Source organism: Daktulosphaira vitifoliae, unplaced genomic scaffold (genome assembly GCF_025091365.1).
Source record: "Daktulosphaira vitifoliae isolate Bord-2020 unplaced genomic scaffold, ASM2509136v1 Scaffold_1, whole genome shotgun sequence".
NCBI lineage: Eukaryota > Metazoa > Arthropoda > Insecta > Hemiptera > Phylloxeridae > Daktulosphaira > Daktulosphaira vitifoliae.
The window spans coordinates 40629828-40648951 of NW_026099572.1; the positions used below are offsets into that span (position 1 = coordinate 40629828).

At 23.7% G+C, this 19124-nt stretch overlaps 1 protein-coding gene across 2 annotated transcripts in view; it reads left to right on the top strand.

Annotated features, from left to right (window-relative positions):
• LOC126896284 (ras-related and estrogen-regulated growth inhibitor) overlaps window positions 1-19124 on the top strand; it is a 28413-nt gene that overhangs the window by 1455 nt on the left and 7834 nt on the right. For both annotated transcript variants that reach the window (XM_050668932.1, XM_050668933.1), the window contains 3 exons: window positions 49-195; window positions 10332-10484; window positions 10667-10790. In XM_050668932.1, the coding sequence (XP_050524889.1) occupies window positions 49-195; window positions 10332-10484; window positions 10667-10790 (424 nt within the window). The remainder of the gene's footprint in view (window positions 1-48; window positions 196-10331; window positions 10485-10666; window positions 10791-19124) is intronic.

The window sequence follows — 19124 nt, forward strand, 5'->3', positions numbered from 1 at the left end:
ATTAAAAATGCTATGAGTAAAAAATAATATTCAATTTTTTTAAAAAAGAAATCTTGCAATCTAGAAATCAATATGCGTTGGGCTGAAGTATTCATTTTAATGTATTCCATAACAGACAAGTGTTCGTTTGATGATTGCAGCAGGTTAAAATTTTTGATAAATTACAACAAAAAGAAGCGCCGGCTTTCAGCAAAAGTAAGAAGCACGTTTCATACTATCTAAAATTCATATTATCAATTGTTAAAAAATGAATTAATTTTCTTGTCTCACAAACATTTTTTATTTTCAAAAGATATTTAAAAATATTTAATTAGTTTTTACTCTCCAAAAAAATTGCTAGAATTGTATTAATTTTTGGAAAATGACCACAGATTCAATAAATTAAAAAGATAGCAAATAAAATACATGTATAATTATTATTAATGATGTAATGTAAATAATATAAAATTAAGGAAATCCATTAAAAATTAGTAGTTTGGTAAAATAGTCCACAAAGTCAAAATTAATTAATCAAGAATTTTTTGAGTTACCTTGATAATAATCTATGTTACAATCGAAAAACACATCCATAATATATCTGTTACAGTAATTTTTTGTTTCAATGTTTTTCTATTCATAATTGTTAAAAAGGAAATAGTATGTTATTCATTATGAAAATAATATTTTCAACATAGGTATGAAACACTTAAATAGAAATAAATAATGCTTTTGGACAAAATTTTTTTTTTATTTTATAAAAAAACAATTATATATATATATATATATATATTTAATATTATAAACAATAATTATTATGTGAAATATATATAGGACAGTAACAAAAATAAATAATTTTCTGCAGATTTCAATATTTAAATGAATCCTATATGGAATTCCATATAAAAAACTGATTCCAAATCTAAGATAATTATTAGTTAGTAATTGAGCTACAATTATGATTATAACTTTTTGAAATGTGAATACATAATTCAAAATTCATAAGAATAAAAAAAAAATTTAATGGATGGATGATTAACTATAGCACTCATTTATTAAAAAATTAAGCTTAACTTTTCACTATAAGATTTTGTTGTTTTAACTTCCAGTTATGAATTTATAACCATTTGATAGCAATTTGATGAGAATTTATATTATGTATTCTGTTAGCTAATCAAAAACCCACATAATTACTGTTAATAGAAAAAATATACGCAAATTACAAAATTTCGTAAGAGCTATTGTTATTTTTAAATTTTTGTCCAGCACATTTTTATTTAATTTAAGTATGTTTAACAAATTTATGTAACTTTTATGCTAGACATGGTGGTGTATTTTACATGTTTTCATTATGAGTTCAATTTTTTCACCAATTACGAAGAAATAGTTATTATTACAAAGAACAGTTAAATAATAATATTAATGATAATTATAAAGTTGAAAAACTTTTTTTTTCTCGTTCATAAAAAAAAAAATAGCAAAACATAAAAACTAGAGAAAAATGTTTTGATCGATAAGCAAAATAAATAAAAATAAGTCATCGGGGGGTGATATAATTGAGTAACTAGGCTACACAATCTCTACACAGCCCGTTACACAATTATATAAATTTTACATAAATCAATTTCATAAATATTAATACACCTTTAATGTCTAACTTATGATAAAATTTGAATTTTTAACTTTGGGTATTGGTTTGGCGCGATCTAAAAAAGTATTAGTTTAATATAATGTCTTTTTTTTTGTATCTGTTCATGAAATTCTCAGCTCTCTCTTTTATGTATTATATTTTTTCAATAACACCAATAATATTGATATTAGGTACAGTGTTTAAGACATTGTGGTAGATAAAAAGTTTTTTAATACATTAAGAATATTTATGAGTTATAAATAATGTTATTTTAAAATAAGCGAATAATTTGACAAGCATTTAATATTTAAATGAAATTTTATTAAAAAAAATTATTATCAAAATAACTCAAAAAGTTCTTAATTAATTAATTTTGAATAATTTTCGATGGATTTCCTTAATTATATATTCTTTATATTGCATCATTAATAATTATTGTAACTGCACTTTATTAGGAATCTTTTAATTTATTATATAAGTGTTAATTTTCCAAAAATTAAAATATCAATATTATTAGCAATCATTCAGTATCAAAATTTCATATAAATTTTGTAAACTGTAGAATTTTTTATTTATATTTTATGATCTCCTGTGTTTAAAGTATAAAAGTATTTTTGTCAAATTTTCAATATTCATAGTGAATACTTTATGAAATTCAATTAATACTGCATCATTTTTAACATTAAGATTCATAAATACTTAACTCAACACTCACTTTATGGAAACAATGCTTTAAGAATACTTCAACTATGAATGAGATGTTACCTAAAACAATAGTTTATTGAACAATCTCTTTTATTAATTGATTCTTATAAAGTTTTTCGTATATTTTTCTTAATATACAATTAGAAATTATTTTGAAGTTATAAACTCTAAGGCTGTGAATTATAAACTTGTAATAGAATAAATTGAAGACATTTTTATCAATAAAATATTATTTACAGATATTTTACTGATAAGAGAATCTTATTTTACACTAAAGAGAAAACAATTGTATTTATAGAAATTTCTTTCGTAGTATAAAACCCGTATTATTGTAATAACACTGTATTAGAAAAAATTTAACTACTGTACATGTCAAACTGTGTGGATACTGTGTGAATGTAGTAACTATTTAGAAAATAAAAACAATTATTTTTTAAAAATAATGAATGCTAAATAGTTATAAATTATTTTAAGTATTGTAGGTCAGTAAACGAAGGAGTAATTTTGGCGAATGGCCGAAAAAATGTATAATGACATTCTAAACGTCCTCATCGATTGGACTTAAGCTTTTTTTTCCAGCCTAGAAAAATTTCAAATATATGAGCTTTTTTAATTTTCTCAAAAAATATTTAGCTTACGAAAAAAAGTTTCATACAAAAATTGTTTAATAGAGAATTTTAAACAAAAAAGGTATCTTCTATTTTTTTATTTAAACAAATATTTTTCGAGTTACATTACATTTAATATGAATACTAAAATTTATTTTCCATTTTATGGTTATTTTTTATCATATTATACTTATCCAATGGCAATTGACATAATATAATTGCTGTATGGGAATTTACTATTTAGCGTTTGGTTGGGTTTAAACAAAATAGCGACAAATCAATTACCTACTCTATCGTTGTATCTTAATATAAACTACACTTTAATGATACTATAAATAAATAAAATCCACATACACATATATGCATTTGTAACATTGTGTCTAATGTAAGTATAACATGATAAAAAGTAACCGTAAAATGGAAAATAAATTTTAGTATTCATATTAATGTAATGTAACTCGAAAAATATTTGTTTAAATGAAAAAATAGAAGATACCTTTTTTGTTTAAAATTGTCTTTTAAACAACTTTTGTACGAAACTTTTTTTCGTAAGCTAAATTTTTTTTGAGAAAATTAAAAAAGTTCATATTTTTTAACTTTTGAAAGGCTGTAAAAAAAATCTTAGTCTAATCAATGAAGACTATAAATTTCATTATACATAACTTTATTCAACTTTAAAAAAAAAAAAAATTTGGTTGGGATTTTTTTCTACTATTTTTCTATGTTGACTGGCTTATTGTATTCCATAACCGACACTAAAACCAAGCGAGCGAGACATTTGTCTCCGGCCGCGCACTTATAATTTAATTTAATAAATTGCCTAAAATGTAAGAGTAAAATAAAATAATTATTTAAACGACCAATTAATATGCAAGTTTATTACCTAAATTTGTATTTATAAGTAATAATATGAATGATCTTTTATTATAATATTACATTATTACTTTGGAGGAACATAATCATTAAAAAAATTACTAGTTGATTTTAAATTTACAATATATTATTATAAATTTAATTTTATAAAAAATGATTAAACTAACATATGATATAAACATAGAACTTAAATCCATATTTAAGTTTATCAAGACGATAAAACTGCAAAATAAAATTTATTTAATAAATATTTAAATATGAAATATTTAAGTTGTAGAATAATATAAATAATAATAATTACAATAAACTTACTATAAACTAAAACTTAAAGATATTAAGGAATTAAATCACTTAAACAAAGAGAGTAACAACAATCTTTTTCAAAGGGTAATAAATTATTATCAGTATTTATTCTTTCTATTTTGACAAATGTAATAATAATATTTGTTAATAAAAACTTGTTTATTTGACATCATGAAGAAATGACAACTTCTGTTTTACAAGCAGTAAATTAATTAATAAAAAATTGGTCAGAAGAACGATTTATCAAATAAAAAATATTATAAAAACAAAATTTTTCGAAAATTTTCTTTCTATCATATCATTAAACTAAAAGAAGTTTCCATTAAGGATTATTAAAGTTTAGGTTTTTTAAGTATAAGGGATGAAAAAGATTTATTTAACTACATGTTATTGTTTAATAAAAATAAATATTAATCACTCGTGACTAATTATTTAAAATTAAAATTATATTAAAAATATTTAACTTAAAAAATCATAAAAAAAAATTACTAAAAAATGGAGTGTACGTATTTCGGGAACAATGTTACATACTACATACTGTCAGCATTTGTTTAACGTTGATAATGGTAACATTGTTACCGAAATACATATCTGCAATTTTTTTTTTATGGTTTTTTGAGTTAAATATTTTTATTATGAATTTTTAGTTTAAAACAAATATTTTTAATATAATTTTAACTTTATATATTATTAAAATCGAACAATTTTTTTCATTTATGCAAATTTTTAACTAGTTTTCAACAGAATAGCTTCTTATTGACCTCCTTGTATTTTTAATAAGACGCGTACGTCATTTATGGCTAAAAACAACGTATTATACTATGACGTTAACAAAGTCATTGTAATTTTAATGAAATATTTGTGGTGAGTTTACATACTTTTAATATCATCTATAAAAAAATTTGATAAAGTGGTTTTTCTTAGTATACGAGAAATTATTTTAAAATACACGAATTCTTGCTAGATTAATGCATAAAAATGTGTTTATTCTAATGATATTTTCTCAATATAAAAACAATTTTAAATACTGATTAACTAACTTGCAAACCATATCAAAAATAGACATAATATGAAAATGTAATACAATTCAAATGTACCTTTAAGGTAATATTTAATTATTTATTTATTGTCATTTTTTAGGGATTTCTTAAAATATGAAGAAATAAGAAAAATATCGTTATTGATTTAGGATAACTCCGCAAGGCAAAAATCCTGGTTATGTTACTGTTTAATTACAAACCTTAGTGTAAAATATACACAGATCATAATCTGATTTTTGTTAACAAATGAAGATTAAACAAGAATACGTCAGATTTTAGTATCTCATTTATTTGAAAATGTGCGTCATTATTGTTGTGATTCGACTAAATACTTGTACACAATTTTATTATACCTAGTTCAATTCCATGTACGTCAAATCACTATAATACAAGTAATATTAATAAATCATACTATAATGGCGTATACATGTTAATTATCAAATATGAAAAATCAGTGATGATTTTATGTTCAGATATTAGATGTAAACGCATATAGCGTTGTAGGTCCTGTTTTTAGATTTTTAATGCTGAAGTAACAGTCAACCTGTTGAATTTTTTTTCATAAATTAAACATCACTATAAGAATAATGTAATCCTATTAGTGGGATAGGACTAATAGTATCCATCTGAAAAACATATTGGTAACGAAGAGGTTTCCCTATAAAATTGATCTTAGCTAAAAATATATTATGAAAATTATAATTACAATTTTTAATTTGTGGCCTAGTAATATTTTTAAACCAAAATAATACACTGCGTGCAGACGTATTTATTCAAGTTTAATAACACAAAAAAGAAATAGTTGAATTTTTTGACTTTCAGATCGAAGTGTTTTATGGTAGTGATTTTAATAATAGTCAGTTATTAATCTATATTAGTCTCCACTTTTTTTTATTATTTGTCTTTAATAAGAAAAAAGATACAAACAATTTTATTTTTTTTTATGCATTATAATGCTTGTAACTTAATAAATATTCGGCTTAAAATTGTCATAAGTGTACCAAACATTTTTGTCAGAAAAGCTCAAAAAATGACTACTTTGAAACTTGGAAAAAATTTATTTTATTTTTATTACACTTACTTTTTGTTGAAAAAAATTATATATCTCTCCCGAAAAATATTTTTGTTTACTCCTCCATATAAATATTCTAAGAGTTATCAAAATATTGTTAATTGAACAAATCCTTAATAGTTCAATAACTAGACAATTCTATAAGTTTTTATTTGGATTTCATTAATAATATTATATTTTTATATGGTTTGAATATGTGACAATGGTGTAGGCGGTAGTAGTGTTCTAGGGATTTAACACTTCGCAAAACCAGATCAGTTATATAATGGGGCGAAGTTCACCACGGGACTATTATCGTCCTATGTGAAAACCCTATCCGAACTGAAATCCTGCATACATTACTAATATGTAATATTACTTTTCAATATTTTTTATCATTTGAATTTTTGATAGTAATTTACGTCGATAAGAAGATATTAAAATTTTTTTAATATTTAAATATATTATAATATTATTTTATAATTAAGTTAACGTTATTTAACATTTAATAATATACAATTTTTATATTTAGCATTTTTAATACTAAAATGTTATTCAATTTATCACTTTTACGTATAAGGTTAAAAGAATTTGAAACATAATTCACTACCATAGACAGTTTTTAATATGAACAAATAACTATTTTTTTAAAATAGAATTTTTTTAAGCATAGTGTTTGAAATGACTTAATTTTTGTTTTAAATTATAAGTTGTATTATCGCTATTTACAACGAATAAAATATTAACTCAAAATATTGCACTTTGAGGTATTTCGATTTATGTTTTACTCTTCTTATAATAATTTTCATCAAAATATCGAATATTTGGTTTGAATCGGAATAAACTAATTCGAAAATTGATAAATATATAGGGTGTATTCAGAGAATAGATTTTATTTTTGATCTCCTAACTTAACGCACCTCCTGAAGGGTAAGAAAAGTGAGTTACTGCCTTATTAGTTGGGCATATTGATTAATGATATTTTACGTTTATTGATATCAAATATTTTTAGTTTTTCGTATTAAACTGTATAATTATAATGTTTTCTTGTCTTGTTGATTTGTGTATATTCTGGATTTACTAGTGTATTACTGATAATAAAGACTATTAAGAGTAAGTTGGACTTTCAATTATAATAGGTAATTATAACTTTCTGGGTAGTAATATAAAAATCATGATTTACTGTAGCAAAACATATTATTAATCATAAGTAGAGAGTTGACCACAGAGAAGTTTTCATCTAATTTATTGTATTTAATTCTCTAATTACTGGTACTTCAAATTATTTCAAAATATTGTTATATAATAATAACTTTGAGTAACGTAAAGAATTACTTAGTAAATGGGCCATAAATAATCTGTTCATTAAAATACTTGACTATTAATTTAAGAGTACATTACATTACACATCACCAACTCATAAATATCAAACTTAAATTATTAATAGCAACAAAAACAAAAAAGAAACCAAACATTCACGGCAGTTAAGTATATCTTAAAGACTGTCTTATACATTGGTTTAAATGTAAAAATAATTACTTAATACAGAAATTGTGTTAACTAGACATATGTTAAATATTGTTGTTAGAGAAGACAACTTTGAACAATTTATTTGTTTTCGTCTCATTATAATTGCATGTTTTTATTTCTTATAGAATTCCATAAAATTAATTTAAATTTAAATGAGTGTCGGTAAATTACTGTTGGAAATAAATATAGATTTCATAGAAATAGCTCTAACGACGTGTGATGTATGTCCTAAAGGTAGTTATTACATTAAGCATTTTAACGTATTCGGTCGCTATTAATCAATCTGCTATTAAATAAAATTAAAAGTAAGAATATATAAACAATTAAAACTGACCATGTCCAGTTGCAAAAAATCGCGTGTTTGATTTAGTCCCAATAAGTGTCTCAAATTAAATAATATATAATTGGAAATATTATATCAGTAATTTTATCACAAAAATTAATTAATTGGATAATTTTTTTTAACTTATAGTATACTAAGTGATACGACTATCATATTCCACTCAATTACTTAAAAATAATGTTGTGAATATTATTTGACTTTTTCAGTTATATATATTTCTTGATTTTTGAATTATTAAGTACTTTTTTTATCCTTCCTTTTTACCTTACTGGGATGTCAACTTTAATTATTTTCAATGTACAACTACAAGAAGCTAAACAAATAGTCTTGAAATTATTTTTATTTTGTAAGTCAGTAGCTTAATTAGGGGTTCATACTACTAGGGATAATGTACCTTTGAACAATTTTCCCTGCCCTATTTCCTCCGTGATTAAACCAATGTAAGTAGTTGTGCTGATTGTGATAAATGGATCACCCAATACCGTATTAAGAGGTAGGCTAAGTAGACCATAAGCAGTTTTTTTTAAGAAGTAGCTTGTTTTGGTATTAAGAATTTCAAATTATTATTAAATTTATTTAAACATTTTTTGTGCATTAAGTTTTCCAAGTAAACATAATAATTATTTTAATTATCCCGTATCATAAAAAATACTGTACATAAAATTTAAACATAACTAAAAATTGTCTTAAAAAAAATAATGGTATATAATAATATTACTCATTAAGATATAATAAACATTAATTAGTAATAATAATGAACGTAAACCGGATCATCTTATATTATATAAGATTCAATTTAATATATGTAATTAATCGTAAAAATTAAATATTTTCAAAATTTTATACTATTGTTCTCTATTGAATAATAAAATTTTTTTGACTTCTACAATTTCGTTAAATTTTTCCAGTAATTTTGACATAAGCTTGTATTTAAAAAACCCAGCACAGGGGGGTCGCGGAACAGTGGTGACGTTGCATAGTTAGATCAAGTATAATGATATCTGACAGTGATTAAAATCACCATAAAAAAAAACTCTTCGATGCAAATCTTTAGATAGTGTTAAATTTTAAAAAAATTGGTGTAATATTCCAAAAGCTATATGATCTGCTAGTTCCTTATTAATATCTTGATTAAGATAATGTATGTCGAATGAAAAAGGGATTATTAAAAAATATTATTTCTCATAAAAAAATTGTGTTGATCCATACACTTTTCAATAAGTTATAGCATTATAAAGTTAAAAATGTAAATTATAAAATCGAGAATTTTCATATGAAAATAGCATTCGGTAGCCATTTTAACCGTGAAGACAAGTCCAGAGGTCAAATTTTTTTTTTCAAATTAAAGTATATTACATTAGCTTTAATTTAAGATATATATAAAAGTGTCCGACCTTCCGGAACATTTTCAAAAGTTAAGTTGAAAAAGTAAATTTTTTGTGAAAAAGTTGTCATTTTAAATCTCCCCCGTGGGCAGATAAAGGGTCAGATTTACAAAAAAAATATACCAAATGATAGGTAAAGATATCAAGCATCTATAAAAAAAAAAATTATATTGATATGTTTATTTTTGAAAAAGTTACGGCAGTTTTTAGTAAAAAAAATTGAAAAAATTTTGAATATTAGCGATTTTTAAATTTGTAATTTTTTTGGAAGTTTCCCCCATTTACGGGGAACGAGGGAAATTTTTTCAATTTTTATGGGTAATGTCTTCGACTAGATACGATTTGTGATCTTTTGACGTTTCGTTGAAAGAAATCCGTTTAGTGAGATCTGAGAAAAAGTGGTAACAGACACAAAAAACAAAAAACATATCATAGTAAAACCAATACCTTCTCAGCTTCGCATCAAAGCTAAAAAATTCGTAAAATCAACTATTTTCGTGTCTTTAGATATTGAGGTAGGATTTTTATTCTAGTTTCATCTCACAGCCTTGGATATAGATAAGAAAAATTCATAAAAAAAATCTGCAATTTAAATGCTTTCCTGATTGCTAAAAATGTTTAAAAACCTCATCAAGTTGTGCAATGTATAATAAGTATAATAACAGTCAAGTGTTGGGTTACAGGTCGACCAATCTTTTTTGATTGTTAATAGTATTATTTTTTATTGTATTGTTTTCGAAATATTATATTCACTTTATTGAAAAAGGTTCTAAAATACAAAAAACAAATACCCATATACACATATAATTACATAACTTCGGTAAAGTATAAGTGGTAATCGCCCTCTCCTCTTAGTATTTTATTGATTAATACAATTTTTTATTTAGGATCATACAACCGATGTACCCGTAATATTAGTAGGAAATAAAGCGGATCAACAATTTGATCGAATGGTATCATTTGCAGAAGGTAGAAGACGTAGTCAGGAACTTGGTTGTATTGCATTCCATGAAATATCTGTACGAGAAAATGTGGATCAAGTGAGTTTTTTTATACAAGTTTTAATGATCTATTTATAGTTCAGTCAAACCATTAGTGGATGTTTCGAAATCACTCATATTTCGTTGTGAATAATAAGTCCGATAATGGACTAATCATAATCGAAAAAGTGATTTACTTTAATTTTTTTTATCATTTATCAATATATAGTTTTTCATTTTAGACATTCATAGTTTTTAAAGAAGCTTATATGACATGGAAAATTTTATCAAAATATCCAAAATTGAAACGTTCATCAAGTGACCATGGTGCTGAGGCGTTGTTTAACTCAGCTTCAAAATTTATAAGTATATTTAAATATTTAATATAAAGACTACATTTATGACTTATAAATCATGATACATATAATAAGAATTTTATTTAAACTCAACGGAACATTTTATTGACACATTACATTTTCATTTAAATAATTTTTGGAAAAAATATCGTTTTTTTTTTCTATAACAATTTTTCATTTATTTTTATATTCTTTTTAAGTTTAAGACTTAAACTTTTTTTAAAAACACGGATTGATTAATTAATCTAATGAAATTTTTATTGCACGTGCGTAAGACAATATGCTTCTTTGGCATGCTTTTAGAGTATTTTTATGATGAAAAATAGAAAAACTCCTAATGATATTTTTCCTACGAGTTATTCGGCTTAATAGCCAAAAATTGAAAAATTTCTGTAATAGATCATCATTATTTTATTTTTTAACTCTTGTCAATGTTTTACTTAATGATTGCGGATTTTTATCATCAGATAACAGTATGATTTGAGGTCAAAGTGTACGTTAGGTCGTATACTGGTTTAGATAAGGCTTTTGTAGCGGTTCCCATGTAATATTTCTTTTTTATATGTAGTAATAAATCTCCATAAAAGTTTTTCCAATCTTTATTTATTCCTGTGATAGCGTAATTTACTAATAAATGAGCTAGATTTATTTGGTGCTGAACTTATTATCTCATCTTTGGAGGATTAAATTGAATCAACTTCTTGAACGGAAGAAATGGAACTCTTGGTTGTAAAGTATATATGCAAGAATAAAAAGACTAATCATAGAGAAACCACCTCTGTAGTCCCGTAGATTTGAATAATCTAAATAATAAACAATGAGTCTTTAATTAACTTAATGTTATCATATTAGTTATTATAGAAAGTAGCAATCTGTTACATAAATGCATGTGTGGCTAACGAACAGGCAAAAGCCCTTAATAAACAACTCTTTCAAAAGTTTACTATTCATAATGAAGCTCTTATAAAATATACGAGAGACAATAAGCTTTCTTTTAGTATGACTTTAGTGAAAATCTAATTAAAAGCATATTTGCAGAAAAGGCTTGAAAGGAACCACCTACACATATATAAAAATTTTTTTTAAATGATCCAGAACGTCTGACAACATTTAATCTATATAAAATTAAATCTTTTGAAGTTTACTATAATATTACAAAAAAAAAATTATCCCACAATTGTTCTACTATAAGACAAAAATAACATTTTCTTCAAAATCAGAAATAATGATAAAATACAGTCAAGACTAAAAAAAATGAACAAAACAATTAAATTTTATTATTGGTAACTACTATCATGTCATACCCTAGTCAACAATATATACTATAAAAATAATACAAATAATATATTTTATATAAAGATTATTTGGCCATATTTGCTATGAATAAACAAACAATTTAGAGAGTTTTGTACTATAATGAAGTTTTAGAAATTATAGGAAGTAGATATTTAAATAAAACAATAAGAGATAAGTATAATATGGATAAAAAATATTAGTAGTCTTTATGCAATAGATTATTGCAATAATAAATTTTGAGCTTAATGAGTGTTATATAATGAACCCTATTCACCCTACTTAAGTTTATAAATATATTTCACAAAAATTTAAGAAATTAGATGATACAATGAAAATACATTGTATACTGGCGAAAATATCCCTATGTTATCATTAGTTAAATATAATACTAAAGACATACTGATACAAAAGATGCTTATAACTACAGAATACATACATTTGATTTACTTTTTATGAATGAGATAAATTTTGACGATAATTTTACCCTCGGTGCTTACAGAAATAACTTAAGAAGATTGTTTTTAGAAAATTCAAAAGATTTGATAAACATATGTTATTATTTTAAAAAAGATGTAGAAAAATACAGCTATAAGAGTATTAAATAGGTTTTTTGTATTTCATGTTTCCGCAGGATAGCAATTAATTGTTTAGTAGAAGAGTATAGGTTAATCGATTACAAAAATTTCCAATACATATTATGTGATAAAACAAATTATTTAACAAGCTTTCAACATTTAAGTAAAATTTTAAAACATATCAATTGTAAAATAAAAATAATTTAAGAATTAACATAACATCCACAAAGACCTATTAATTCCAACAGTCAAACAACTAGCTAAATCCCTGTACCTTTTATTCTACTCTAAACTAAAATACCAAGTCAATCTACTTGTAAAGCAACCTTCCTCACTAACCTTGGCTGAAAATCCTCCCAGAAGTATAAAGCGTAACTGGCCAAAAGATCTTCTGAAAACTTAATAATAAAAAATTATATATGTATATATAAAAAATTTGTATTAGCATCAAATATGTCAATACAAATTATCATTAACGTTTAATGTAAATATTGTAGGAAATTGTCCTACTCCAAAAAAATAGTTCATTGGTATGGTAAGGCATACTATAACAATAAAAAATTTTTTCAAAATAAAAAAGGAAAATAAAATAAAAAAATTATTAATGACAATAAAAATAAATGAATTTTTCTATCGTACAATACTTATTTTTTTATACATCTTATACAATAATTTTTATAAGCTATCAAAAAATAAAAAATTACCTAATAATATGACTGTAAAATATTTAAGTGTACTTCTAAAGTATCTTTAAATGCTGTTTAATCAGTACACTTGTATACTTGCATAAAATTTAAACATAATTGACATCCGTTAACCAAAATAATATCGTACTAAATACTATGCCCTGGACTATAATAAGATAATAGGTGGCGGTAAATTTTAAACGCTCACGGTGGGTAGAATTTTAGTCCAATTTCGGATTTTCGGACTTTTCTACCTTTATTGTAGCATTTAAATTACAGTGTATGAGCGAAACGGAAAATATATCGTTTTCATGGAGAAAAGAAATTCGGACGGCGCTGCCAGGAGTACCGAGAAAAAAAAAGCTCATAACTTCGTTAAAAATGATTAGATTTTAAAAAAATTATCAGAGTACCTTTGGAATGTCTTTAGACATGTTTGTTAAAATTTTAGAATTTAAATCGAAAAACGCTGCCGGCAATGAACGATTTTAAACGCTTACAATGTGCTAAAAAAATGTTCTCATTTGCGCCAATCATTTTCCTAGAAAACGTCATCGAGCTCTTTCATTAAAAAAAAAAAAAATTTAATCGTACTTCGTTAAGTAATTTTTTCAGCATTGACTAATTTTTGTTATGATGTTAAAATGTTTTATGATATAATAAGATATTTAATATTTAGACAGCATTAGATACTATGTCATAGTTATTATTTTTAAATTTAGATTTTTCTAAATATTTTTCTTTTATTTTTATAAAAAATCATGGTAAATTAATATTACTTAATTTTATATCGAATGATTCATTTTCCTTTTTTTGAATACTAAACCAAAAATTCTATTTGAATTAATACTGTGACAATAAATCACTTTTAAACTGTTTACACACAATTTTTTGAATAAAACGTTCATTATAATGTTTATATAAGTACAAAAATCATACATTAAAATATCTAAAATTTGTTATAGTGTAGTTTTTAAAAATACTCTTCTTAAGAAGTTAAAAATTATCATTTTTAAGTATTAAGTTAGTAATAATGATTTTTAATAAATATTGCGCGTTAACAATATTCTTTGAGATTTTTTGTGATATACAATTTATCACATGTAATTGTTTTATGCTGAAATCAAAACAAAACCCAAACCCTGAACAGGAATCCAAGATTTTTTATGATACAGAAGAACTTAAAGTAGCAATAAATCTTGATACTGGATTTTCTTATGATACTCATCCTAAAATATTGGAACTAGATTTAGATGAATTGAAAGGTATAATTATTCATGAAGAAAAACCAACATCATTTAATTTGTACACCAGACCAGAAATTATGTACTGCGACATTTATTGCAGTAATTTATATAACCTTTTACTATATACAATCCTTATTCAAAATTTTATACATCATATATTATTTGAAAAAAGTTTTGGACACGAGGATTTATTATTGAATACATCAATTATTCAACACATGCTAGTTATAATGCTAAAGTCAAGTCTACAGGCATTTTACAACCCTATTTGGAATATGTACATGTTTGCAATTTACATAAAAAATCAGAAGACAGCAATGATGAATAATTTGACAATGACATCACATGTTCAGACAATTCTAACAGATCTAAAAAAAGATTTATACTCTTATATAAAAAGTGATTGTCGAATAAATAATAAATACGATTCTACAGGTAAACTACAACATAATCTAAATGAACGAGACAAGATTTCAATGATAAAAAAATTAAAGAAGGTAATGGCAAATAGAAATAATACAAATAACATTTTATTGCAAGGTGAAAAAGTAGATAATTGGGTTTCTCTTAGGAATATTTGTCTTTACAAAATTATTGAAAACATAAATATTTTAGAAATTATAATAATGGATTTTGGGGAACAATGTATAATAAAATGCTTTAAGATTATCAAAGATATTAATGATGCCTATGATGCTTCTCAAAATTACTATTGGTTTGATGAATGGATATCAAAAATTAGAGCTTATCATGAAAAAATCTTGAATATATTTGGAGTCATAATTTTACATTTTGTTAGAAAACATCTAAAATATTTAATGTATAATGATGATAAAATTGTTGAACAGTGTAATATTGAAATGCAAAAACATTTACAAGATATTTCTTGTAAATTTAATATTATGTTATGTGGATTTTCAGAATTTGGAAACATCATAGAATCATTGCAAAATAAACCAAGTAATGAATATAAAACTTATAATATTATAAATTCTAGAATTATATCAAATATTGAAGACGAAATACGAACAAAATTTGATGATGAGTCATTTGAAATATTACAAATAAAAGTAAATAACAAAATATATAACACAAAATCAGTTACTAAAACTGAGGAACTAATGACATACGTTAAAATAAGCAAAAAAATAGATGAAAAAATAACGATATTTAATAGTATCTCAGATATCGAAGGTTTGAATGATAACTTCCTAAGATTTAATATTTTTCTAGAATATTTTGTAAATATATTTGAGCACAAACTGAAAGTTTTTCAGTCATTTATGCATTTTAGTTCGAACTACAAAGCAACTACATTTCGGAAGCAACAAAACCCAAACCCTGAACAGGAATCCAAGATTTTTTATGATACAGAAGAACTTAAAGTAGCAATAAATCTTGATACTGGATTTTCTTATGATACTCATCCTAAAATATTGGAACTAGATTTAGATGAATTGAAAGGTATAATTATTCATGAAGAAAAACCAACATCATTTAATTTGTACACCAGACCAGAAATTATGTACTGCGACATTTATTGCAGTAATTTATATAACCTTTTACTATATACAATCCTTATTCAAAATTTTATACATCATATATTATTTGAAAAAAGTTTTGGACACGAGGATTTATTATTGAATACATCAATTATTCAACACATGCTAGTTATAATGCTAAAGTCAAGTCTACAGGCATTTTACAACCCTATTTGGAATATGTACATGTTTGCAATTTACATAAAAAATCAGAAGACAGCAATGATGAATAATTTGACAATGACATCACATGTTCAGACAATTCTAACAGATCTAAAAAAAGATTTATACTCTTATATAAAAAGTGATTGTCGAATAAATAATAAATACGATTCTACAGGTAAACTACAACATAATCTAAATGAACGAGACAAGATTTCAATGATAAAAAAATTAAAGAAGGTAATGGCAAATAGAAATAATACAAATAACATTTTATTGCAAGGTGAAAAAGTAGATAATTGGGTTTCTCTTAGGAATATTTGTCTTTACAAAATTATTGAAAACATAAATATTTTAGAAATTATAATAATGGATTTTGGGGAACAATGTATAATAAAATGCTTTAAGATTATCAAAGATATTAATGATGCCTATGATGCTTCTCAAAATTACTATTGGTTTGATGAATGGATATCAAAAATTAGAGCTTATCATGAAAAAATCTTGAATATATTTGGAGTCATAATTTTACATTTTGTTAGAAAACATCTAAAATATTTAATGTATAATGATGATAAAATTGTTGAACAGTGTAATATTGAAATGCAAAAACATTTACAAGATATTTCTTGTAAATTTAATATTATGTTATGTGGATTTTCAGAATTTGGAAACATCATAGAATCATTGCAAAATAAACCAAGTAATGAATATAAAACTTATAATATTATAAATTCTAGAATTATATCAAATATTGAAGACGAAATACGAACAAAATTTGATGATGAGTCATTTGAAATATTACAAATAAAAGTAAATAACAAAATATATAACACAAAATCAGTTACTAAAACTGAGGAACTAATGACATACGTTAAAATAAGCAAAAAAATAGATGAAAAAATAACGATATTTAATAGTATCTCAGATATCGAAGGTTTGAATGATAACTTCCTAAGATTTAATATTTTTCTAGAATATTTTGTAAATATATTTGAGCACAAACTGAAGGTTTTTCAGTCATTTATGCATTTTAGTTCGAACTACAAAGCAACTACATTTCGGAAGCCACAATAAGCAAAAAAAAAAAATTGATCTAAAATATATACTAGCAGATAAATGATTAAAATGATTTATGTTTTTCATAAGTTCATTAAAATTCATAAAAATCTAAATTATAGTTTCATTTTTAAATAAACTTCTTTCTCCTTCGCCTTAACCTCAACTACTTGGGTTCGGCCAAGTTTTAAATAATAAAATAAATAATATTTGTACGGTTGTATTTCTGTATTTTTATTTTACCAGTAAAATTATGAAAAATTGACCATTGAGCATCAAGTATTTGAATTATTTAATAAAGTATGGATTCATAGATTTTGTTAGTACTCAGGTCCACTAAAGTAATTAAATGTATATTATAAGAATTTTTTATAATATTTTATGTTTATATAACATAAAACATTTTTATTATATTAACTGACTATTTATTTAACATAAAAAATATGTATAAATAAAGTGTTTAGCGTCAATAATTTACTTGTTTCTTTGGCAATTGCCTGAATTACTTTATAATCACACCGGTTCACAATAAGCCAGAATAAAAAAAAACCGAACAAAAGCGAAAAATTCATTATTACAAGGTTAAATTTTAAGTAGAGATATGTTTGGTCAATCATAAATAGCGTTCTGAATTTGATTAAATGAATATCCACACACTTGCATATTTTTGCTTTCTAATTTTTTTAGCTTTGATGCGAAGCTGAGATGATATTAATTTTACTATGGTGTGTTTTTTTCCCTATTTTTGTGTCTGTTACCACTTCTTTTCAGCTCTCACCGAACCGATTTCTTTCAACGATACATCAAAAGATCACAAATCGCATCTAGTCGAAGACATTATTCTCAATATAATTTTTTTTATAAATCTGACCCTTTATCTACCCACAGGGGGGGATTCAAAATGACTTCAAAATATTTTCATTTATAATTTTTTCAAAATTTACATTTATTATTACTATTTATTATAATTTGTATCATTATGTTATTTTTTTTCTAATTTAAGAATTGAATTTCCGTATTCATCACGAAGACAAGTGCAGAGATCAATTTTTTTTTTCAAAATAAAGTATATTACATAAGCTTTAATTTAAGGTGTATATAAAAGTGTCAATATTCCCGGAACATTTTTAAAAGTTAAGTTGAAAAAGTTCTACTTTCTATACGCATATTTAAAGGTTTGAATCCCTCTGTATAAAAGGAAATGGTCTCATTAAAAAAAAAAACCCAGCACAGTGGGGTCGCGGCATAGTGGGGACGTTGCATAGTTGGGTCCAGTATAGATTTAATCTGACAGTGATTAAAATCACTATCATAAGAAACGCTTCGATGCAAATCAGTAGATAGTGTTTAATTCTAAGAAATTGGTGGATAATTACAAAAGCTACATTATCTGCTAGTTTCTTATTAATACACTGATTAAGATAAAGTATGTCGAATGAAAAAGGGATTATTAAAAAATATTATTTCTCATAAAAAAATTGTGTTGATTCGTACACTTTTCAATGAGTTATAGCATTATAAAGTTAAAAATGTAACCAACCCAACCCAACATCAACTCCTATTTCCTTAATTATATCCAGATTAGTAATTATTTTAATTATATATTATATAATTTTTATAATTAATTATTTTCAAATTATTATTGATTTTTAATATGTTAAAAGTAATCATTTTGAACCTACTTCTTTTTGTTCTTTAAAGTGAAAGTTTTAATAAAAAAAAAATGAATTTATTACCATAACTTTTAACTCAACTTGCAAGTTTGAAATAAATATTAT